Below are 25,989 nucleotides of genomic sequence, written 5' to 3' on the forward strand. Positions count from 1 at the left end.
CACCACATTAATAGACTTAAAGATAAGAACCATATGATCATCTCGATAGATGCAGAAAAAGCATTTGACAAAGTACAGCATCCCTTTATGTTCAAAACATTAGAAAAACTAGGGATAACAGGAACTTACCTCGACATTGTAAAAGCTATCTATGCTAAACCTCAGGCTAGCATCATTCTGAATGGAGAAAACTTGAAGGCATTCCCTCTAAAATCTGGAACAAGACAGGGATGCCCCCTATCACCACTTCTATTCAATATAGTTCTCGAAACACTGGCCAGAGCAATTAGACAGACGAAAGAAATTAAAGGCATAAAAATAGGAAAAGAAGAACTTAAATTATCACTATTTGCAGATGACATGATTCTATACCTAGAAGACCCAAAAGGGTCTACAAAGAAACTACTAGAACTAATAAATGAATTCAGCAAAGTGGCAGGATATAAAATCAACACGCATAAATCAAAGGCATTTCTGTATATCAGTGACAAAACTTCTGAAACGGAAACGAGGAAAAACACTCCATTCACAATATCCTCAAAAAAAATAAAATACTTGGGAATCAACCTAACAAAAGAGGTGAAAGACCTATACAATGAAAACTACAGAACCCTAAAGAAAGAAATAGAAGAGGATCTTAGAAGATGGAAAAATATACCTTGTTCATGGATAGGCAGAACTAACATCATCAAAATGGCGATATTACCAAAAGTTCTCTATAGGTTCAATGCAATACCAATCAAAATCCCAATGGCATTTCTTGTAGAAATAGATAAAGCAATCATGAAATTCATATGGAAAAATAAAAGACCCAGAATAGCAAAAACAATTCTAAGCAGGAAGTGTGAATCAGGTGGTATAGCGATACCAGACTTCAAACTATATTACAGAGCAATAGTAATAAAAACAGCATGGTACTGGTACCAGAACAGGTGGGTGGACCAATGGTACAGAATAGAGGACACAGAGACTAATCCACAAAGCTACAACTATCTTATATTTGATAAAGGAGCTAAAAACATGCAATGGAGAAAGGATAGCATCTTCAACAAATGGTGTTGGGAAAACTGGAAATCCATATGCAACAAAATGAAACTGAATCCCCTACTCTCGCCATGCACAAAAGTCAACTCAAAGTGGATCAAGGAGCTAGATATCAAATCAGAGACTCTCTGTCTGATAGAAGAAAAAGTTGGCTCCGATCTACAGATTGTGGGGACGGGCTCAAAATTCCTTAACAGGACACCCATAGCCCAAGAGTTAATAACAAGAATCAACAAATGGGACTTTCTTAAACTGAAAAGTGTTTTCTCAGCAAGAGAAACAATAAGAGAGGTAAATAGGGAGCCTACATCATGGGAACAAATTTTTACTCCTCACACTTCAGATAGAGCCCTAATATCCAGAGTATACAAAGAACTCAAAAAATTAGACAATAAGAAAACAAACAAACCAATCAACAAATGGGCCAAGGACATGAACAAACACATCTCAGAGGAGGACACACAATCAATCAACAAGTACATGAAAAAATGCTCTCCATCTCTAGCAGTCAAGGAAATGCAAATCAAAACCACCCTAAGATACCACCTCACCCCAGTAAGATTGGCAGCCATGACGAAGACAAACAACAACGAGTACTGGCGAGGATATGGGGAAAAGGGTACTCTTGTACACTGCTGGTGGGACTGCAAACGGGTGCGGCCAATTTGGAAAGCAGTATGGAGATTCCTGGGAAAGCTGGGAATGGAACCACCATTTGACCCAGCTATTGCCCTTCTCGGACTATTTCCTGAAAACCTTAAAAGAGCACACTACAGGGATACTGCCACATCGATGTTCATAGCAGCACAATTCACAATTGCTAGACTGTGGAATCAACCCAGATGCCCTTCAATAGATCAATGGATAAAAAAAATGTGGCATTTATACACCATGGAGTATTACGCAGCACTAAAAAATGACAAAATCACGGAATTTGCAGGGAAATGGATGGCACTAGAGCAGATTATGCTTAGTGAAGCTAGCCAATCCCTAAAAAACAAATACCAAATGTCTTCTTTGATATAATGAGAGCAACTAAGAACAGAACAGGGAGGAAGAGCAGGAAGAAAAGTTTAACATTAAACAGACACATGAGGCGGGAGGGAAAGGGAGAAAAAAAAGGAAATCACATGGAAATGGAGGGAGACCCTCATTGTTATACAAAATTATATATAAGAGGTTATGAGGGGAATGGGATAACAAACATGGAGGGAAATGAATTACAGTAGATGGGGTAGAGAGAGAAGATGGGAGGGGAGGGGAGGGGGGATAGTAGAGGATAGGAAAGGTAGCAGAATACAACAGTCACTAATATGGCAGTATGTAAAAATGTGATGTGTAACCGATGTGATTCTGCAATCTGTATTTGGGGTAAAAATGGGAGTTCATAACCCACTTGATTCTAATGTATGAAATATGATTTGTCAAGAGCTTTGTAATGTTGTGAACATCCAATAAATAAAAAAAAAAAAAATCTTCACAATACCTTGTAAAAATGTACAAGATTACTAAGTCAAAAAGACATTACTAAATCTAAGAATTAGAACATAAATAACCCAGTCTCTTCAGCTATAGTTACCTAAACATCTCTTTGGGAAACACATTGTTTTGAATTTACTTGATTTACCTCCCCCTAAGGTATAAATCTCTGACTGGTCTGTATCATCTTCATACCCCTCCAGAAAGGGACATGCACCTGATATATCAATGTTTATGAAAGAATATTGTTTCCAGGGGGAAAAAAAAGTTCCCAGAATTTATATTAAAAGAAAAATATTACCAAAGAGAGAGAGAGAGAGAGAGAGAGAGAGCGAGAGAGAGAGAGAGAGAGAACCTGCTATACAATAAAGCTGAAAAAGAGGATAAAGAATTATCACTGAGCTTACCGTTCAAGAGGGAGACCAAACTTCTTATAAGCCTTGATGAACCTAAGAATATGATCAATAAAACAAATTAAAACCCATAAACCAGTTATAACGCATCCTGTAATGAAATATGAGCCATTCAAATTGTCAAAAATAGACTGGCAACACCCAATCTTTGCAACAATCACTAAATAAATAAACATTGAGCATCTCTGAAAAGAGGCAACTTAAAATAATAAACATTAAAGATTTAACTTTATTTTCAGTGACTGATCAAGAAATTTCTTGGAGCTGTAACAGAGAATTGTGAGTTTAGAAAATGCAAGTTTATGAAGTTCACTATGTAATAAATGATTCAATCACCACAAGTCTATTGTGATAAAAACCCAGTATCATTCATTGGCCTACTTAAGTCTACATAATATTTTTAATTATTTTCTGTTCAATGATACAGCCATAAGATTTATAAGACTTTCTCCAATATTTTTTAAAATTAGGCAGAATAAAATAATTGACTTGAAACTTCTTAGGCCAAACTATTTTGAAATTCTAGTCACTCCTGCCCAACCTTGTCTCCAACTGTAAATCTAATCTCCTTCCATAGTCAGTACCTTAAACTATGCTATATACAGCCTGTGCTAACACCTTCTCCCCATCTGCAATGCTTACCACATAGCACTTTCACTAAAAAGCAAGATGTCACAATAATGTCAAGGACATCATTGTAATATGCCAAATTACTATGACAATATGGTATGTAATAGTGTAAGGAGAGTGCTAAAAAAAATGGAAACAGAGGATATGGCAACTGAAGAAAACAGAAGGGAATATAACAGCTATGAAATACTAAAGGAAGAACAAGGACTAGGAAAGTGTTAAATATGAAAGCAAACCTGAAGATTATTCCTCAACTCTACACTTTTCCTTCCTGAAATATATTAAAATGTTTCATTTCTAAAATAATGGTTTGAGATTTACCGGAAAATTATATAGGAGCTGGGTATGCATTAGCTCAGTGATAATGTCCTTACCTAGGATGCTCAAGGCCCTGAGTTTAATACCTGGCAACAATAACAACAACAAAATGATGATGATGAAAAAGATGATGATGTTGTTGATAATAATATCAGGGGAAAAAAGGTTCCCAGTATTAGTATTAAAAAGAAAATATTACCAAAGAAAAGAACCAATACCAAGGGGGAGAAGCACTTCCAACATAATAGAGTAAGGAACTCAAAAAATCTGCTCCTCCATAAAAATAATAAGAACACCAGCAAAAACTAACAAAACTCAATTACCAGAACTCTGTCAATTAAGAAAATGTTCACTGTCAACTAACAGGCATCTGTTTAAGAAAATGGCTGCATCTGTTAAGAACATCAAATTGCCAGGTGCAGTGGCACACACCTGTGATCCCAGTGCTTTGGGAGGCTGAGGCAGGAGAACTGTGATTTCAAAGCCAGCCTCAGCAACTTAGTGAGGCCCTAAGCAACTCAGCAAGACCCTATCTCTAAATAAACTATTAAAAAGGTCTGAGGGGGCTGGAGTTGTGGCTCAATGCTAGAGCATTGGCCTAGCATGTGTGAGGCACTGGATTAGATTCTCAGCATTGCATATAAATAAATGAATAAAATAAGGGTCCATTGACATCTAAAAAAATATACTTAAAAAAAAGGGGGTCTGGGGATGTGGGTCAGTGGTTAAGCACCCCTGGGTTCAACCCCAGATTCCAAAAGAAAGAACAGCAAGCTTTCTATCAACTTGCTTTATTCCCATCTCCTTCTACTTGTTCCAGCAGAGCCTTAAAAACCAACATTTTTGGCAACTACAATGATTATGCTAACCTGTGACAGAGCAGCCACTGGAGGAGGAAGAACAGGTTTGGAATGTCATAAGAGCCCTATCCCTTGCAAACAGAGCTTCTTGACCTGACTCAGCACCCTGAAAAGCTTCATTCAAAGAAAGAAGTCAAAGATGACTTAGGACTCTTTCTGCACAGCCCTGTTCACAGTTCATTGGTCAAAAACAATTAGATGCAGATGTTCAACATCACACTAATCAGGGAAACATAATCAGTTGGAATAAAAAGAAATTGATAAAAAACTGGAAAATTGCCCATACAGCACCCTGAAAAGCTATGATATTCTCAAGAGTCAAGAAGACCACACATTTGTACATCTGTATGCATGTCAGGAAAGATCTTAGAAGGTCCTATCCTCTCAATTCTAGCTGACCTTGATGATCTGCACATGTAGGAATTGAAAATTAAGGCAGAGTTGTAAACTGCCTCCGATCGCACTGAAACGTGCCCTAAGATACACACTAAGTCCCTCAACAAAGGTAGGCAGATCTTAAAGAAAAGCTCTGCCCAACCATTAATTAACTTCTCAGCCAAAAGAATAGACTTCAAAAAACATGACCAAAGAATACAGACTTCACAGAACTAGCCTAGGAAAGTCAGTGAACAAGCAAACAATAGCAAACACAGTAAACTCTGGATAGTGAGGCAAATCTGATTCCGAATTTAATACATTACATTTAAAACTTACAGAACACACCAAAATGCGGGGAGCGGGGAGGGGTTAAAAGTACTATACCTGAAGAAGCCCAGAACTTACACTCATAAAACAAAGATGTTAATCTGCTATGACAAATATGTACTAGAACAAAAGCAATCCACACCTAAAGAATTAAAAAGAAAGCTAGGTACAAGTGCACACCATTATATAATGTCAGAGACCCATGAGACAGAGTTAGGAGGATCACAAGTTTATAGTCAGCCTCAGCAACTCAGCAAGATCCTATCCCAAAATAAAAAAGACTGAGGATGTAGTTTAGTGTTAAAATGCCCTTGGGTTCAATCCCCATTCTCTCTCCCACACACCAAAAAAAAAAAAAAAAAAAAAAAAATTAAAAGAAATGTATCAACAGAGAGTCATAAGAAATAGACAACAGGGAAAAAAAAGTCAAATATAAATCCTGGAGTTGAAAAGTATAGTAATTAAAATTTTAAAAAAAAATCACTAGGGAGGCTCAAGAGCAGAAAAAATATTAAGCAACAGTGCAAGTCCACATGAAGAAATGAGCACCTCTAATAACTTGAGTACATAAAAATAGTATAAATGTAGTTTTGTTTGTAACATTTTTCTTGTCTGATCAGATGTATTCAGGAAATTGTGTTGAGCTGGATATGATGGTGCATACCTGTAATTCCAGCTACTTGAAAGACTGAGGCAGAAGGACTGCAAATTGGAGACCAGCCTAGATCAACGTGTTTTATAAGCCACTGAGATTAATTTTTTTAAGTCAACATATTATTTTTAATTTCCAGTGCAACCACAAAGAAAATAACTTAAAAAAAAAAAAGTTTAAGAAAAAAAGGGGTAATTAAAATGGTATACTAAAATATATCTATTTATCACAGAACAAACTACTAATGGATAAATAAAGGGGAAAAATGTGACATAGAGAAAATGAAGAGCAAGATGCAGATGTAAGTCCTACCTTATCAGTAACTGTACTGAAAGTAAATAAGTCAGACTCCAATCAAAAGAGATTGGCAGAAGTAGAATAAAAATTAAAAAAAAAAAAAAAAAAGAGAGAGAGAGAGAGAGAGAGAGAGATTGGCAAAAAAAAAAAAAGACTTTAAATACACCAGTATGCAGCCTACAAGAAACAGGAAATTAGATTCAAAGACACAGGTTGGAAAAAAAAAAAAAAAGAAATAGTACCATCTTTTTGTATTTCAAATACCCAAAAACAGAGATTGAGTGGCTATACAATATCAGGCTAAAAAAACAGATGATGAAAAGGCCAATCAAATATACCAATTTATACATACCAATTTAAAATTGGTATGTATAAATTGATATATTCGATTGGTATATTAGCTATATCTATACATACCAATTTTAAAAGTGTATGCATCTAACCACAGGGTCCCAAAACACATGAAGCAAAAACTGATAGAACTGAAGGGTCAAACAGGCAATATAAGAATAATGGAAAACTCAACACTGTTTTCAATAACAGAAAAACTGGTCAAAAAAATCACTAAGGAATGGGAGACTTAAACAGTAAACCAGATAAAGCTAACAAACAACTATGTAACATTCCACCCGAGCGCACAAAGCACATTTTTCTCAAAAATAATACTGAATGTAAGGAATAAAGAGGAGGTAGAATATACACACAAGATTTGCTTCAAAGTCAAAATTGTTAAAATGATAACATATGTGTTGAGATGTTATGTTCTAATTTGCCTAGATTTACATATTTATACAATTTTTCCTAATAAATTTAATAAAGAAAGAATAGGGGAATTTAGGTAGAAACAAAGACTGCACAGTTTCAAATATAATGACATTAAAAGACTATTTAATATGGTTAAAATGCAGATTGGGCCATAATGCTAACTATAACTATCATCATACTTTCTATTTCCTTTAGGCTTTAAAATTATAATGAAAACTGAGGGTGGGGGGTGGGGGGAAGGGTGGGATGATTTAGAAGCAGCAATTTTGATCAGTTTTTTGGAGGGCAGACAGGTATAAATGTGGATTAAGTATTGACATATAGAAAGATGTTTAAATTGATTTGAAGGTGGGTGGGGGAGAAGCTACAGAACAATGCTGTATATACCAATAAACCAAACAAACCAAATCACCACCAATCCTGATAATCATACTGATTAGATTGGTACTGAAGATGGGGGTAACAGAGGGGAGACTTAATAAAGGTAGCCTTAATTGTATCATTTTTATTTCTTACATTTATACTACTTCTGTTATATACATAGATACATATATCTGTGACTGTGTGTGTGTGTATATACAAGCTCCTGGTTGAACCTTCTTCATAAAAATGCTCTAAATAACCAGAGAAAAGAAGGGAAACAGAAAGAGATGAGCAACAAACCTAAAAGATCTCAAGTGAGAAAAATGTTATAGCAGAAAGAATCATCGTGAAAATTTGGGGAAGCTTCTCTGCTATTTTTGTAGTAATTAGCCTCTGCCTATCTGTCACAAATTCAGGAATCCTATCAGCCCAAAGCTTATAGCATACTCTTCCAGACAAGCTCAAGTGAGAGCACAGGCTCTACCAACCTTCGGATCTCTGCATCAGTAAATCCCTCCACGAGGTCTTTCCTCACACTTCGGGGACGCCCTCTGCGCTTTGGCTTCTTGTCGTCATCAGAATCATCTGTCTCACTCTCTGAAGCAGAGGATCTCTGGGCCTGCCTCTTAGACTCTGTGTCAGAATCACTGTCATTTGTCTGAGCCTGAGAAAGAATAAGATCACACTTTAACAAGTGTCAGAGCCAAGAGATGAAAGGACTAAGATCAGCCCATCTTAATTCTTTAATATTCAGAACTTCCCAACATATCAGACAAGTCAATTTTCCTTTAACAAATAACCCTATCTCTGAATAAAATACAAAATAGGACTGGGGATGTGGCTCAGTGGTCAAGTGCCCCTGAGTTCAATCCCTGGTACCGCACCCCCACCGCCAAAAAAAAAGAAAAAAATATTGCTTGGGGTAGACAGGTTTAGAGACTCTGAAATATGAGATAAGTGAAATGGATTTAAAATATTTGGATATTTTTATAATATCTACTATATAAAATATCCAATATAGGGCTGGGGATGTGGCTCAAGCGGTAGCGCGCTCGCCTGGCATGCGTGCGGCACTGGGTTCGATCCTCAGCACCACATACAAATAAAGATGTTGTGTCCGCTGAAAACTTAAAAAAAAAAAAAAAAAGTAAATAAAAAAATAAAATAAAATAAAATATCCAATATAATATGGGTTCATTTTTGTTTCTTTGTGCTTTTGTCTTCTCCTTTGTAAAATGGAAATAAAATTATAAAATGGACCTGTGAGATAGGGTTTTCAGATGAATTAAATGAATCAATAAGTGAAAATACATTAAGAACTATGCCTGGCACATAGTAAATGTTCAATGTTTAAACTATAGTGATGGACAAATCTAAGTTTGCTATCTCCAACAAAATAATTACTAAAATTAGTTTTCTCTACTTCCATGTTGCTACAAAAAAATCAAATTAGATGTACTTGTAAGGATGTTTTATAAGCTATACAACCTGGAAATGTTCCTTGGTTTTAGTTAGGTAATTTCTTTTTTTTTTTTTTTTTAAGTATTGTATGATTTTTTTTTTTTTTTAATGTGGTGCTGAGGATCAAACCCAATGCCTCATGCGCGCCAGGCAAGCACTCCACCACTGGGCCCCAGCCCTTAGTTATGTAATCTTTTTATTTACTTTTTTTTTTGGGGGGGGGGATACTGTGGGTTGCATTCAGGGGTACTCAACCACTAAGCCACATCCCCAGCCCTTTTTTGAATTTTATTAGAGACAGGGTCTCACTGAGTTACTTAGCACCTCACCATTGCTGAGGGTGGCTTTGAACTTGCCATTCTCCTGTCTCAACCTCCCCAGCCACTGGGATATAGGCATGCATCACTGCGCCCAGCAGTTATGTAATCTTTTACTAAGTATTTATACCACATGCTGTGAACATGTGGTGTAAATACTTAGTAAAGACAAAATATAAGATTTGGCTCTCCAAAAGTTGAAGGCAGAATTAGATCCAAACTGTTACGATTACTATTCTAATCTCTAAGGTAAAATGCAAACTACTGTCAAATTCAGATCCTGTAAAGCCATTTCATGCAAAGCTAAAATTGCAAAGACTTAACTCAAATGTTTCTGTGTGAGCTCTGTGAATTTTCCCATTTTCCTGTGCTAGTTTCCCACACTAGAACTGTGCTCGCAGGTCTCTGTGTCAGGGCAACAGAGCAAGGCCTCCTCTTTGAATAACCTGCACTTACAGAGCTAGATAGTACAAAAAGTACTTTCATATCTTTTATCTCACTTGATCACCTTTTTAGTGGAACTACGAATTCGGGGCAGCATATAAATTTCTTCTAGTTCCTTCTGCCTCTCCTCTTCCTCTACTTTTTTCCTTTGCTCCTCTGGAATGATCTCATCCCAGTCCTTGTGAGGACGTTCTTCCAGCTCTTCTTCATCTTCCATTGTTGCAAAATTGGCAACCTGAAAACAAATGGACAACCCATTGTCTGACATTTCTCCACTTCCAAACACCATCTGTCAAGACATCAACTTACTCAGTGCTTTTAAATTTAAGTAAAACACTGTGAGAACCAGGATTCCTATGAGATTCCATAATCAGATTATTTATACTAATCTTATATTTCCCCCAAAATCAACTTGTCAAACCTAGGGTCATCATAAATGTTACTAAAAAATAGGGAAAAAGATAAAAGATATAAACTGTTTTAAAAATTTGATTGAAAGACTATTAAATTCCACACATTTTCTAATAAATGTGACACTAATCAGATAATTTGGGTTTATTTAAACTATAAATGCTGAATACCTAATACTAATCCATGATGAACTTACATTACTATAAATTGCCATTCAATGGAGTTCATCTGAAACAAAGCATTATAATCAAAGCATTGATTACCTAGTCAACTAGTTTTCTTACTGACTTTTATAAATAAAAATTTTATATTTTATGAAATATAAACTGTAAACGTAGATAATGATTATATATGCCCAAAAATATACTGTGGTCTAAGGAGTAAAGGTGAAAATGTAAAATGGAACAACTCCAAATAAACCTAGAAGAATATCTCATATCAAATATTATTTAATATCCAATACTATGTGTACCGAAACTGTACGTACCCCAAGAAGAAAAACAACCTGAATGTATACTTGAATTTCACAGAACCAGACTGGGACTACAGAGAAACATCAATCAACTCTGGGCAGTGGTGTGCAGGCCTTAGGCCTTGGGTCCACTTTTTTTTTTTTTAACGTGGTACTATGTAATCGAACCCAGTGCCTCCCGTGTGCTAGGCAAGCGCTATACTCAGCTACAACCTCAGCCCTCCACATTCTTTTAATAACTTTTTCCTAGCCCTTAGACTATCATGAAGTTACAAGAGCTTCTGGAAGTTCCACGGAATATTATGACTTTTTGCCAAAATTAATTCTTTATTTTTCAATAAGGACAATAAATTTATAATAAGATTTTCAAAACAAGGTATAATGTGAGATTATTCAAAAACAAATCTTCTGGGCTGAGGATGTGGCTCAAGTGGTAGCGCACTTGCCTAGCATGCGTGAGGCACTGGGTTCAATTCTCAGCACCACATTAAAAAACTAAAATAAAGATGTTGTGTCCACCTAAGAAACTAAAAAATAAATATTAAAAAAAAAAAAATCTTTGACCATTCTTTCAAATTAAGGATCCAGCTGAAAAACAAATGCAATGGACTAGAGAGCTTTCTAGGATACCTCTCTCTCTGCCAGGTAAGGACACGATATGAGCACTCTGCAACCCAAAAGACAGCTAGCTCTCTCCAGAAACCAATATGTTGACACCCTCATCTCAGAAGCCTTCAGAACTGTGAGACAAATTTCTGTTGTTTAACTGCTCAATCTATGGGCATTTTGTTATAGTAATCAAGATGACTTAAGACAAATAACAATAACCCATCTCTGTCCTTTTCCATGACATCCTCTGCATCCTCAGATGCATGAATTCTAATCCTGAGCTTTTGCCCCCAAATTCTTCTGAGACAACTTCCGCTGCTGGCCAACCGTGGAGTCCATTACACTGTAGTGATTGTTTCCAAACCCTCTTTATTCCTCCCATGAGCCTATGGGCCTGCTGCACTTAACCATCACTATAACCTCCAGGTCTCTCTTGCTTCCATGCCTAATCCTTCCAACCATGTTCTCATTTCCATCTAGGAAACCTTTGCTATTTTTATTTTCTATGCTTCCCAAGCCAATCTCCAACTTAGGATAGCCAGCTGATCCAATTTCTCTGATCACAAGTACTAATGAAGAGAGTCATAAGAGGGGTTGGGGTTGGGATTGTGGCTCAGTGGTAGAGTGCTCGCTCGCCTAGCCCATGTGAGGCACTGGGTTTGAACCTCAGCACCACATTAAAATGAAATAAAAATATTGTTTCCACCTCTTAAAAAAAAAAAAAAAAAAAAAAAAAAGAAAGTCATATGATTCTGCTAACCAACTCCACAGAAAAGCCATCTCATTTAGATTCAGCTGATTCTCTATCAAGTTCCTCCCTAAAACTCACCCACGGCTGTCCCAAATCTGTTCTATCTCTCAGCAAATAACCCACTTACTTTATTGGTACTTAAGGTCACAAACTAAATTCCCACATCTCTTCTATTCCCAAAGATGACCTTTTTCTTTTATTTTCCAAGGCCAAATCCTCTACCTGGGCTTTTGATTGTATCCTTTTCTGTCTACTCTGGAATGTGTCAAAAGGTCATGTTTTCTTAGAACCTTCAATACACTTTCCTATTTTCAAGTTCTTTTGTCAATCTAGTAACATGGTAACATCTTTTTAAAATCTTAACTCCCTTAATCTTATTTTCTTTGGGGGGTGGGGAGGATATTGGGAATTGAATTTAGGGGCACCTGACCACTAAGCCACATCCCCAGCCCTTTTTTGTATTTTACTTAGAGACAGTCTCACTGAGTTGCTTAGAGCCTCCCAATTGTTGAGGCTGACTTTGAACTCGTGATCCTCCTGTCTCAACCTCTGGAGGTGCTAGGATTACAGGCATGGGCAACCATGTCCAGCTTCTTTCTACCTTCATAAATTACTGTCCCTAAGATTTTTGGTAAATACCAATGCTCAGTGGTGCCACCCTGTTCATCTGGTGCCCAGCGTCCACATTTAGCCCTCATCTCATTTAATTTTGTTTCAACAAACATTACTAACCCCCTTTACAAAAGGAAGAAATAAAAAATAAGCACTACCAAGCCTCCCAAATGCACAGCATTTAATTCCACTTGTGTTCCTCAGATCCTCCAAACTCTGATCTACATCCATCCCACTGACAACACATTCTTAGCCCTCTTTGCCAGCTTATTCTCCTCTGCATGCTAACTCTGGGCAGACAGCCCACTTCAGTGGTTACCTTCATGAGGAAGACTGGAGATTACGTTTACAACATACTTGTAACTAATAATGATAATGAGGATAAACAGAGTGCCTAGTACAAAAAAAGTACCAAAGACATGAGTAAATACTACATAATGTATCAATGTGCAAGAACTCTTTCCCAATAAGATCTTCATACCTTAAACTGTGATAAAAGCTCATCTGTCGCACTTGTTGACACTTCATTCTCTCTGGTTTCAGCCAACCGTAGAATTTCATCTATATCCATTTCCTGAAGGAACAGAAACAGATATAGTAATTTTAAGAAATTTAAAGAAAAGCAAGAGTCTTCAACATTTAATGAAAATGTTAAATGCAATAAACCAAATTTTTTCCTGAAATCCTATTTATTCTTATAACTCAATCCTATAATCTTTGTATCTAATTTTTTGTGTAGTTTATGTGCATATTTTTGTATGCAATGCTAAGAATTGAATTCAGTGCCTCACACATGCGAGGCAAGTGCTCTGCCACTGAACCAGAGGCCCAGCCCTATATCTAATGTTTTAAATTATTATTTATGCAAATGATAAGGTGAAACTCAAAAAATATTAGGGGAAAACAAAGACAGAATCCAAAAAGGATTTATTCATTCTTGCCTATTTGATTTAGTAAGAGCACTAGGTTTTGGAAAGAAAAAAGGAAAGGAAGGATTTAATAAGCCTCTGACACACTCAGAATCTGCTTCCCAAAATATTTAGATTCTCATAGATGATTCTTCTCAACAAAAGTTTTCCTCATTGTTAATTACCTGAGGCTCTGACTCTTCCCCTTCAAGTTCTTTGAAGAGATCCTCTGCTCCAAATTTCAAAATCGCTGTCAGTTCTTCTTTATTAAAAGGATTTGAGCTGCAGAAGTAAAATGCAGTTGCAATCTCTTAGGAATGTCAAATAAGCACTAAGGAGATATACTTCAGAATACCTATCATTTATCAGGGGAAAAGGTAAATTTTGTCCCAAGAAAAAATGAGCCACAAATACTTCATTTTTTATCCACAGGATTAGTCTATGGTTAGTAAATCAGAAGCCTAGAAAATCAATTCCTGTCCAGTTGGCTCAAATTTATATGATTAAGCAAGAAAAATGAATAACAATATGAAAGAGCGTTCACTCTGCCTTTATTATAAAGTTTTCACTCACTGAGAATTTTCAACCTTTTCAACTATGATCCAAAATAGAATGCATAAAGCTCTTCTCACTTAGGAAAATTATATGAAAGCATTCTATTTAGGAAAGACTAATTTGATTTCACCTTAAACACAACTATAGCAGTCTATAATCTGATCAAAGTGTCAACTCACAATTTTCCATCTAAACATTTCTGTCATCATTAGCAAAAAGCACAACAATCTCCACACAAATATTTTTATACACAGTGAAGTAACAGCTGCCAATTCAGTCTGGTGTCACTGTTGAAAAGTCAAAGGCAACACACAGCTTCATTTCGGCTGCTGTTGTATGTCACATGAGGAGCCAAAAGCAAGGGACAGGCAAGAAAAAAAGAGGACCAGCACATAAGCAGAAGTTGGGAGAGTGTAAGGCAAGGAAAGCAAAAATAAATGACCTGGCTTCTTTCTTGCAGTTTTGATCTTTTCTTAGTTAGATAATGAATGGACTCACAATAGCCAGTAGGTAATCCTATTAGAATTATATCAAATGTGGGTATAAAATCAACTGAATTCTGCCTACCTCTCCAATCTTTCTAACACTTACTTAGATCTTCCAGAGTTGTTTTCCAGAACTGTCCGGCCAGTGGTATCCATGCGCTGAATCACCAAATGGTCCAATACCATCTTCTTTTTGGCCCGTTCTATGATTTCCTCTTCCACAGTCCCCTTTGTAACTAAGCGGTAAATATTTACCTATAGGAAAATAAAATGTTATCCTTATGTCTGACCAAACAAACACCAAGGGAGGAAAAAAATTATGCTCTCTACTACCATAAATGACCACTATCATAAATGACCATTCATCCAAGTAGGCAGCTTAAGTAGGCTGCATTCTTTAAAAATGTCGCAGGCTGTACTCTTATTAAATAAAATTGCTTCAAACGATGTTATTACAGCCTTATTCTAATAACAAAAAATCTTACTAAAGATCAACCAGTTTCACTGATGGAAATTTTACAAAAACTGAATCATTGGCCATGACTGAAACCTATGAGTTAGCTATTACTAGAACAGACTTTGAAATTCATATACAAAAGAAACTAGCATGTAGTTTTCCAATATAGTACAAAGCTAATTGCCATGAATAAGAACACATTTTTTCAGCAATGCTAGAATATTTAGCAACTACTTGATATTAAAACAGGGAAAAGGTTTGGCTCTAACCTTTTCACACATATCAGTCTATATCATACATCTTTTTTTGGTTAATTCACAGAAAGTGAGAACTGATATACTTTCAAACAGAAAGGTTAAGAGGCCTTACTAGGTTCATCTTAGCCCAAAGCTATCTTCTCTTATTTGTACTACTTATTAAACAGAAATTGACACTTAGGGACAATGAAAGATAAATGGGAGAAAATACGTATTTTACAAACATCCTGAAAGGTCTGAAAAAAACCACTTACTCCGATCCCAAAGCTACATCCAGAAGCCTCTCCCCACTGACCTGCTTCTTCTGACCAATTCTGTGGGCTCGGGCTTGTGCCTGCAAGTCATTCTGGGGGTTCCAGTCAGAGTCAAAGATGACCACTGTGTCCGCTGAAGCCAAATTGATTCCCAGGCCACCAGCCCTTGTCGAGAGCAGGAAACAGAAGTCCTGTACACAATGCAATATACTACTTTATGCAGTGGCCTTCTCAGAAACAGTTTCATACTCCAATAAGCCCTTATACCTGGAAACCCCTGCAGGTATGAAGAAAAGTGAGATATGATGGACAAACTTTACGGAAGCTAAAAGAAGGTCAGGGGCTTGATGGCAGAGGGAATTTTCATTTGATTAAAAGGAAGAGTCAATGCAGTGAACAAAGGAGTAAAGTAGAATCTAATAAGGCAACAGGGGCTAGAGAATAAGTGTTATCTCCTGGATAAAACTACTATAAAAGAAACTAACTGAAAAGTCAAACAAACTTAATTATTGTAGGAATTGTTCCACCAAGTTACCCAGATACATATTTTCTGGGGAAAGAGAGATTATGTTTATACTAATGCAAGGCAATTAATATAAACAAAGATAGTTAACTCTGTACATATTGATTCATTTGTTAGGCTGGTGAGGAACATAGAAACTGCATTAAATAGATCACATATTGGAACTGGTAAAGAGCACAGGGTCCTCCACCACTGCAAAAACATGCAAAAAGAAAACCCCAAGGCTTGGCTGAAGAGAGTTGTGTAGTAAACACTTAGACACTGACAACCTCCAGTTTTCACAGCAATAATAGTAAAAGATTAGGCAGGCATGGTGGAACTGCCTTCACCTGAAAGCTCAGAGGAAAAGAATAAATTGTATAAGTCACAGAGGAAAAAAGCCAAAAGGGTTTCTATTTTCAGGGAATTTGATCATGTATATCAAAAGCAATGCCTTTTTGGCTCAGAAGTGGGACATAAAAAATTGTAGTGTAGGGTTACATCTTGATAAATGGGCATATTTAATATACATATGTAGACACAACAAAAATGTCTCCAATAGTCTAACAGTAAGATTCAAAAGCAAACAGGGCACCGTGGTGCATGCCTGTAATCCCAGCAGCTCAGGAGGCTGAGATAGGAGGATCGTGAATTCAAAGCCAGCCTTAGCAAAAGCAAGGCACTAAGCAACTCAGATTAAAATACCAGATAGGGCTGGGGATGAGGCTCAGTGACTGAGTGGCCCTGAATTCCATCCTCAGTAACAACAACAACAAAAAAGATTCAACAGCAACAGGAAATAGAAATAAAAATAGAGAGAGCTGTCTTGAAAGAATTTTAAACAATTACAATAAGGAATTATCAACAGGTGTGACAATGTATGGTAGTAGGTGATCCTTGTTGAGAAATACTTCTCTGAAGAGAAGCCTAAGGATAAATAGCAGATAGATTAGGATGAGTTACCAGAAAACTCAACAAAACATTAGCAAAATTCTTTTTTAAATGCTCATACCCTCTTAATTATATCCAACAATAATAAAATCATTAAATCAATAATGTTATAGGCACAAAGAAATATTAGAAATTAAATTCTGTAATACTTTAATAACATGGAGAAAATGCTCCAAGCATAATTTTGAATCAAAGGTGACAACAAAGCCATATGCGGCATGATACCAATTTGGTAAATATATACAGTAATAAATAGTTTTATCCAATATTCATTTAAATTTACATTCAAATGTTGTGAAAAGCAAGTTGTCTCTGGGATGAGGGTTTTATATAATTTTTCTTCTTCATGCTTTTTACCATCAAATTTGTTAAATGGCATGTTTTTCCAAAATAGTATTTCATTTTTTTAAATTAATTTTAAAAAGACTATAGGGAATGGTGCAGAACTTATATTTATATACAGCAATGAGGGAGAGCAGAAATCAATTGAAAATTATACAGAAAGAAATGTCAGCATTTGACTTTTCTCTGAAAAAGGACAATAAGAAACATTCAACTTACACTTTTTGTGTTGGGCTGATGGACATAGGTGTAGGGATTGAACCTAGGACCTTGAACTTGCTAGGCATATGATCTGCCACTGCAACTCAAACTATCTCATACTATCTTTTAAACTAAGAGAATACAAAACCAATTTCAATATATAGCATAATAAAAAGAGCTGACGTTTATTGAGTGTGTACTAGTGTCAGGCAATGTAAACCAGTATCAAACTTAATCATTATAATAATATTATGAATTATGTTTTGGAATCATTGTACTTTGGCAGTTGAGGAAACAGAAGGGAAAAGAGAGATGAGAATTAGGTGATAACCAATGCTTTTGGCAATTCAATTCCTCATTCCTAATGACTCAATCTTGATCCTAAACAGATTAATAACCAAAGCTCTAAAAGAGAAGTAAAATTTTAGGCTACAGAAACAGCCAGAATACCAGTCTAATAGGATTGTCTGTGACTCTAGAGGCAGAAGACATATCCATATCATTCTGTAATAATAAAATGGACAATTAAAGCTTTCCAGAAAGTAGAACACTAAATCTATTCTATTTAAAAACAAAAACAAAACAAACGTAACCCAGGCTTTTCCTCTTCGCTACTTCTAGACCTTCTACACTGCTTCCTTTACCTCTTCTGTACATTATTCTTTTTTTTTACACTAAAGCTTTTTTCTCTCACTTCTCTCAAATTCCATGTTAGTTGATCATTTGAATATGATATACAGTATAATCAGCATTTCTAAATCTATTTTAAGTAGTTCTTATAAAGACATATCCTACACTACATACTTAACAATGCCAACTCAACTAAGATACTTGGTAATTTAAAAATGTTGCTGCTAACCAGAGTAGAAACATTAAGTAAGCCACATCATAATGGCAAATTTGAGAGAGGCAAACATACTATTCAACCTTTAATTACCAAAGCAGTACAGATCAGAGCCTTCTGATATATTGTACGTGTCAAAACTAATCCTTCTGGCCAGCCCTTTTCCACCCTTTCTTTGCTATTCTTTCAAGCCCATGAACTCACAGCTCAAGGTCACTGGAGAACTGTCATTAACCAGACCACAAAGCTAAACAAACATATGTATGCTTTAATGACATATAAACAACAAAAGAGGCATCTTTTATATTAGAGATTTCTCATTCTCAAGACAAGGGAACTGTACTACAAAATGTTTGTTTCTGAAACAAAATACATTAAGCTGAAAGGACTCTCCTCTTAATAGAGAGCCCCAAGTTGCCCAAATAATAAAGCCATGCATCGAGTACCTCAGACCCATCTGCATTGAAGTGATCCAGTGCCTGTTTTCGGATTTCTCCCTTGATGGAACCATCCAGACGCTGTAAAAATAAACCACAAGAAAATCATAACGTCAGAAGATCAGCTACACTCAGAATAGAACACCAGACTTGCAACCTTTATTATCACCCAGTGTAAATATAACCAGAACGATCTGGCAAAGTACTATGAAGGGGCTGTGCATAAGCAGCATACACTATGTAACTTGAGCTCTCCAGTTACAAACTCAAGGTCAGAAGCTTCTGATTCAAAGGGCTATCTGGGTTTATCCAAGGATCAGAATGACTACCAGGACCTATAAGGAGAAAGATGAAAACACAGCCTGTGCTTAGAGGCTTGGTTTACTTTTGTATTTGCCGGTATTGGGGAGATTAGTAAATTGTACCACTGGTCACCTAGCAATTAGCTCCTGCAGAAAAATGCTGTTTCTTAGGTAATGTGGTTAAAAATATCACTATTAAGTGCTATGTAAACCAAAAAATTACTTACATAATTTTTTTAAAAACTATTTTGTGGAATCACTGAAAAATGTTTAAAAAAAAAATCGATCACATATAACAAGTTTTCCAAAATCTACACTCTTGAAATCAGAGTAAAATGTCTAAGCAGCCAAATTGCAACATCAATTAAAGAGAACCTTTGGCATTGACTAGGGCATACAATTTTTTTGTTAGAGCACACTGTCAATTTTAGATACAAAACAACTTTGTCATTGTAAAACTACCTAATATATAAAATAGAAATATTATCTGTATGCTATATGTACTATATGTATAAAGCATTTCTTGCTATTTAAAGTCATTTTAACATTTTGTCTCCTTACCATCATGATTTGGGAGAGAGTACTATGATACTTCATTTTACAAAAGGTAAAACTGACCTAAAGAGTGGCTGGCTACAGGCAGAGAACCTACATCTCTCCAGAGATCTGCGACTAGATCAAAAGCCACCTAACTCAAGTTCACTCACATTTAGGAAGCTCCTTTCTTTTTCTCATTGACTACAATTCTACTCAGAACCTTGAACCGAACATATGTTTAAATGAATCAGGATCACAGCCGATATTTGAAATCAGAATACTTTAAAGGGCCTCCCTTTAATATTCCCATTAATAGAAGACATTAGACACTACCTAAGTCACTGATTACTGATTAGATATGATAGACCTGAAGAATCCCAGATGAGTTATTCATTAGAGATAAGAGTTACACATTCATTGTGTGTGTGTATGTGTGTGCGTGTTTGTGTATAGATGGAACCCAGAGTCCAAGGCAAACCTTCTACCACTAAGCCACCTTCCTAGGCTAAGAGTAATGCATTATTGATTTAGAAGACATCAAATGATTACCTAGAAACGAAAGCTCACAGCACTCTGACACACTAACTGATCCTTTTGCACTGTGCTGTTTTTTGATAACAGTCACAGATATATTAAGCTAAAACAGCTGTTAAAAGACCAAAGGAACTGGGCACAGTCATACATGTCTATAATGCCAGTTAAGGGGGAGGTTACGGCAGAATGATTCCAAGTTCAAGGCCATAAGAACCTGTCTCAAAACAAAAACTATAAAGAAGTTCAGGGATGAAGCTCAGTGGTGTGGTAGAGAATTTTCCTAGCACACACAAGTCTCTGGGTTAAATCCCTAGTGCCACCAAAAAAATAAAATAAAATAAAATAACATGATATAAAATAAACAAAGACCACATAAGATATTTTGAATGGAACAATGAATTTCAAGGTATTCTGATAGCAAATTTGTTCATAATTCTTAAAGCTAGGCCTTCTTAAAAGATAATCACTGACTCCAAGTTCCTTCAATACCAGTATCATTATATGAGTTGGTAAAACAGTTAGTTCAAAGTTGAAAAATAAAAATAATTTAAAAAATAAACCTAAAGAGTTTGGAGTACAGCTCAGTGGGAAGGACATGTATTTATTTATCATGCATGTGGCCCTGGGCTCAATCCCCAGATATTAAAATATAAGGTTTACAAAAGTAAACCTAACAGCCAACACACAATAAAAATACTATATTGAGTCAAAATTGCACACATCTGCATGTCTATAAACAGGTCACAGATAAGCTTCTCGTACACTGAATACCCCTAAAAATATTATGCTGAACAAACTCTTTTCCCATAGAATATTACAGAGGGAAAAAGAAAATCTGTACTAACAATTCCACGGAGGGAAGACCATCACTACTTGCTTTGGGATACAGTAAGGTTTCAATTTCCCATGTTGTTCTTTGTTTCCAAACTCACTCCAATGTCTACTTCATTTGGGGTGAAGTATAATGCTTCTCTTTCATTTTCTCCCCGCCCCACCCTACCCCCCAATCTCTCTTGAATTTGGGCTTCTGAAATTGTGCTCACATCCTTCCTACTTTTAGCACAGACTTGGAGATGTAAGATATTTTCCTCATGCCTAATTCCCCTTTCTCTGATCCTCTCCACCCCCAAAAAAGAATGATATTCACACATCATTTACATTACAGATTTAACCTAAATTGGACAATGAAGTAAAAACTGAGACCTCAAGCTAAATATGTTTTAGCAGGAAATTTTTTGTTTGCTACCTTAATAAGCCAAGTACTCCTTGTGTGTGTGTGTGTGTGTGTGGGGGGGGGGGGGGGGTTGCATCAACAAAGCTAATAAACTACCTTACCTGGAAAGGATAATGCTTAATAGTCAGGTACTCAGCCAGGATATCCAACATTCTCACCATCTGAGAGAAGATAAGGACTCTGTTCCCCCTTTCCCGAAGTCTTGTCAACAGTTTGTCTAAGAGAATCAGTTTCCCACTGCTCCTGATCAGGGACTGAAGATTAAAAACACATTCTAATCATCATGTTCAAACACATAACTACTGAAATGTTCTTTTTAATCTGGTACATGTGATACTATATTTGTTAGATTTTTTTCCCCACTTATTTAACTTTTCTCATATGTTTAAGCTTCTTTTGATGCTTTCCTTGAAAATATTATCAAGGAAGAAAATCAATATATTTATAAAAGCACCTATAGAAACTAAACTCTTTTGAGAAAGTAATTGTGAACAATAGGAACTACATACCAGAAGAATCTCCTGTCCATTTTCCCTTTCATTTTCTTCAGGAGGTTTAATTAGATAACAGTGGTTGCAGCATTTTTTCAGTTCCATCACAATATTAAGAAAACCAGACGTACTGCCTCTTGTTCCTTTGGCAAGAGCCTTATAATTCCTGGTCAGTATCCATCTGTAAATTAAAATGATAATGATACTATTAGACTCAAGGAAAAAAGAGTGTTATGGTACCTGAAGATACATGATATTATTAAAAAACCAAAAAGGACTAAGAGAAGTTTAAAAAGCAGGGAGGGGTTTTTACCTTACATCTCCAGTCACTGAACTACAATCTCTCAAATCTTCACTCACAACTGAAATGCTACTTACTCTACTTGATATTTCAACTACACTGAACACAGGGATAATAAAAGGAGATCTCTCTCTCTCTCTCTCTCTCTCTCTATCTCTACACACACACACACACACACACACACACACACAAAACAGATTATCACTGAAATGCTTTATTGCAATATGAAACTAGAAACAGGTCATGTAACAAAAAGACACTGGTTAAATAAATTAAGATAGACCATAAGTTTAGAAGCTATATACCCATTATACCTGCTGTAAAAAAGTATTTTTTATACAATAAATTCTAAATGACTTAAATATGACTCATTCAAAATGGGAATCAGGGGAGGAGAAATAGACATATGTAGGCATACTCATGTGTAATTTGTAACCACAAACTCCCAAGTATAAAAAAGGGCTAGGGTATAGCACCCCTGGGTTCAATCCCCAGCACTAAATACAAAAGTATCCAGCACACTGTAAAGAACACCTCTAGACCCCAGTCTGTGATATCCAAGTACCATGCCCCATAAAACAGTATGCAGATTTTCTTAGATAAAAGGCCAAATCTTGTTCCAAGGGAGGAAATATACATGATCAATCTAGAACATTTTATCATTCCAGAAGTGACGAAGCTAGCAACTAGTACAGGGTGAGCATTACTAATTAAACAATCCAAAATGCTCCAAAATCTAAACATTTTTATATGCCACTATGACACCACAAAAGGAAAATTTCACACCTGACTTCTTGTGACAAAACAGTTAAAATACAAGCTCACAGAAAATAGCATATAATGTTACCTTCAGGCTATGTGTAAACGGTATGCATAAGTATAAAACAAAAGAATTTCATTTTTGTACTTAGGACCCATTCTCAAGATTTCTCATTATGTATACACAAATATTGCAAAATATTAAAAAATTAAAATATGAAACACTTCTGGTCCTAAGCATTTTAGAAAGGAATAAGCCTGTATTCGTGATATGTCAATTTGAGTCAGATAGCCAACTCAAATTATTATCTTTTGAAAATGGCAAAAATCCAAAGTATTTACTCTGCCTTTTGAATTTTTCCTCAGTTTACATGGGGAACGTTTTTTTTTACAGATGTATTCAACCTTTAATGAAAAGCATGATAAATTCTGAATAACACTGTTTTGTAATTTCTAAGTGAATTAATGTATATAGGCAACGCTCTTCTGCTGATATCACAAGCAGAAAGACATCTCCCATGAAAGAAAATACCTTTGCATTCTAAGAAAGAGTTATGCTGAATCTGAGTCTAATCAAGCCTCTATATTTATATATGAGTGTATAAAACACACAAGTTCAGAGGAAAATGTTAATGATGCAATGGAGCTAAAATTGACAAAATCCAGATGTGAGAAAAATCTATAGAACATATAGTCAGCTTCTTCACACAAAAATTGATAAAACAAGGGAAGAAAAGAATTAAAATAAATGTAAGAGATATACAAACCAATCATAATAAATGGAGCAATGCAGATACCAAGACAAACAAGTGTGTGTGTGTGTGTCTGTGTGTGTGTGTGTGTGTGTGTGTCTGTGTCTGAACCAGCAAAAGTAAAATTTACTGGACAATAAATGTTATGGAATTATTGATTTATCTTACAGTATTGTAATAACTATCAGCAACAACAACAAAAAAGTCCTTATCTTTTAGAGGTACACACTGAAACATTTATGGCATGTTTATAGAATATATTTTAATACGATGGGGAGGTGCAAGAAAAGATAGCTAAACTAATATTGAGAGTGAGTTAATAATTTTTAAAGCTGGATTATGGGGTACATGAGTATGTACTATTCTACTTACATGTTTTTGAAATGTTCCACAATAATGATTTTTTTTTAAAAAAATCACAATGAGGGGCTGGGAATATAGCACAAGTGTAGAGCATTTGCCTGGCATTTAGGAGGCCCTTGGTTCAATCCCCAGAACCACCACCAAAAAAAAAAAAGAAAAGAAAGAAAGAAAAAGAAAAAGGAAACAAAAAGAAAAAAGTCAGATAATTTTTAAAAATTAAAATCTTAAAGCCTATTACAAGCACATTATATATTGACCTCTGTCCCAAATCCATTATTTTGGTTTTAAGGTATTATAGACTAAACCAAATATATAACTTGCCTGTGTCACTTGGAATGCTAGAATGGTCAAATAGTCAACCTATAGCAAAATGGTGAGAGCTTTTTCTGAACCTTCACAAGCCCCAACTTACACCTCCATTGGTGAACAATGGTGTGCTCTAAATATTTGTCTCTTGTCTACGTTCCTATCACAGCAAGGATTCTGGCAGGCACATATTCCATTTATTTTCATGTTCCCTATAACTAGTAGCCAAGCACTTTGTAGAAGATTAATAAATAATTTAATAAGTGACAGAGAAAAGAAATAATTACAAATAAATATTTACTTGTGTCTATTGGTAGGGGGAGTAATATGAAGAATGAACATATACTTCAGACCATTTACATAATAAAAACTGCAAATTCTCACAGACAAAAAAAGCAAGAATACCTCTTTTCTGACCAAATATAAATTTCGACTTAATCTATAATGTGGCTTCAGGGGTTAAAAAAACACAAATTATGTCTCAAATATCTATCTAATGGCTTCACAGTACTGATCTCAATCACTTACTGCCTAATCCAGAAAAAAAAAACTTGCTTACTTGTAATACTGTTTCTGAAGGGCCGACATCTCTACTCTGAGAATCTGTTCCACTTTGGCAGGAAGGGATTTCTCCACATCTTTTTTGACTCTCCGGAGAAGGAAAGGCTCTAGCACCTTATGAAGACTCTGGTAGCCATTTTCTCTTCCCTTTCCATGGTCTTCTTCAAAATCTTCCCAGAATTCAAACCTATGAACATAAGGATCATATTTTTACTTAGTTACAGAAAGATAAAAGATAATTTTTACAACTAAAATTTCTTCTACAAGAAATCAAATGGGAAAAGAAAAAAAACTGTTAAAACAAAATGAATCTTTCCCACAAAGAAAGACAAATTCTACCCATCAACTATCTCTTGAACAAAAAAGAAACAAAAAGGAAAAGGAAAATCAACTGATTTGATTCTATCAGTCTACACTGGATAATAGCAGATTTCTAATTCCTCAGATTCAATCAAGAGTTTATAAAATATTGTGGTAGATCATTCATTTACAATGTTAGTAAACATAAGTTATTCTCATGAAATGTTACACAAAACAATTAATCATCAACTATCTTTTGATAAGCTACAATTTCTTGGGGAAATAAATGAAGAGACAAAAAACAATTAATGGCAATACTATTATAGTAAGTTACAGCTCAAAGGTAAAAGTTACATAACTTTTATCAATAATCTTCACAATACAGGTTAAAAAGTTAATGCATTATAATGATAATAAGCAAGATTATAAAAAAGACATGAAGATCGGTAAGTAATCCACCTTTAATACTAACAGAACTTGGGGACATATTTCATTAGTGAATTCAGGTAGTGCACTCATAATAATCCTACCTAAATGCTCCAATAAAAGTTTCTCATTTATAAATCTTAATCTACTAAAGGATCTGTTGCAGAAATCCAGAATGGGACATTATCACTACTTTCAAAAATAAAAAATGAGGGAAATTTATTTCATGAAGATTATGTGCTTTATCTCTCCACCATTGAAGCTCTTGAAAAAAATCAGCTTGGTTCTGTACTATTCTACTTACATGAATTGACTGAATTGCACAGG

The 25,989-nt window shown here is 35.5% G+C and overlaps 1 protein-coding gene across 1 annotated transcript in view; it reads right to left on the reverse strand.

Annotated features, from left to right (window-relative positions):
* The window catches only part of CHD2 (chromodomain helicase DNA binding protein 2), a 137,620-nt gene that overhangs the window by 42,173 nt on the left and 69,458 nt on the right, over nucleotides 1–25,989 (reverse strand). Inside the window, exons 17-27 of the mRNA XM_081290849.1 lie at nucleotides 24,935–25,123; nucleotides 21,913–22,075; nucleotides 21,505–21,657; nucleotides 18,806–18,877; nucleotides 15,561–15,710; nucleotides 14,658–14,806; nucleotides 13,697–13,793; nucleotides 13,085–13,177; nucleotides 9,813–9,983; nucleotides 8,015–8,190; nucleotides 2,931–2,972 (exon numbers count right to left, since the gene is read on the reverse strand). Coding sequence (XP_081146975.1) covers nucleotides 2,931–2,972; nucleotides 8,015–8,190; nucleotides 9,813–9,983; nucleotides 13,085–13,177; nucleotides 13,697–13,793; nucleotides 14,658–14,806; nucleotides 15,561–15,710; nucleotides 18,806–18,877; nucleotides 21,505–21,657; nucleotides 21,913–22,075; nucleotides 24,935–25,123 — 1,455 coding nt within the window. The remainder of the gene's footprint in view (nucleotides 1–2,930; nucleotides 2,973–8,014; nucleotides 8,191–9,812; nucleotides 9,984–13,084; nucleotides 13,178–13,696; nucleotides 13,794–14,657; nucleotides 14,807–15,560; nucleotides 15,711–18,805; nucleotides 18,878–21,504; nucleotides 21,658–21,912; nucleotides 22,076–24,934; nucleotides 25,124–25,989) is intronic.

The sequence above is a fragment of the Spermophilus citellus genome, assembly GCF_964194105.1.
Source record: "Spermophilus citellus genome assembly, chromosome: 4".
Classification (NCBI taxonomy): Eukaryota; Metazoa; Chordata; class Mammalia; order Rodentia; family Sciuridae; genus Spermophilus; species Spermophilus citellus.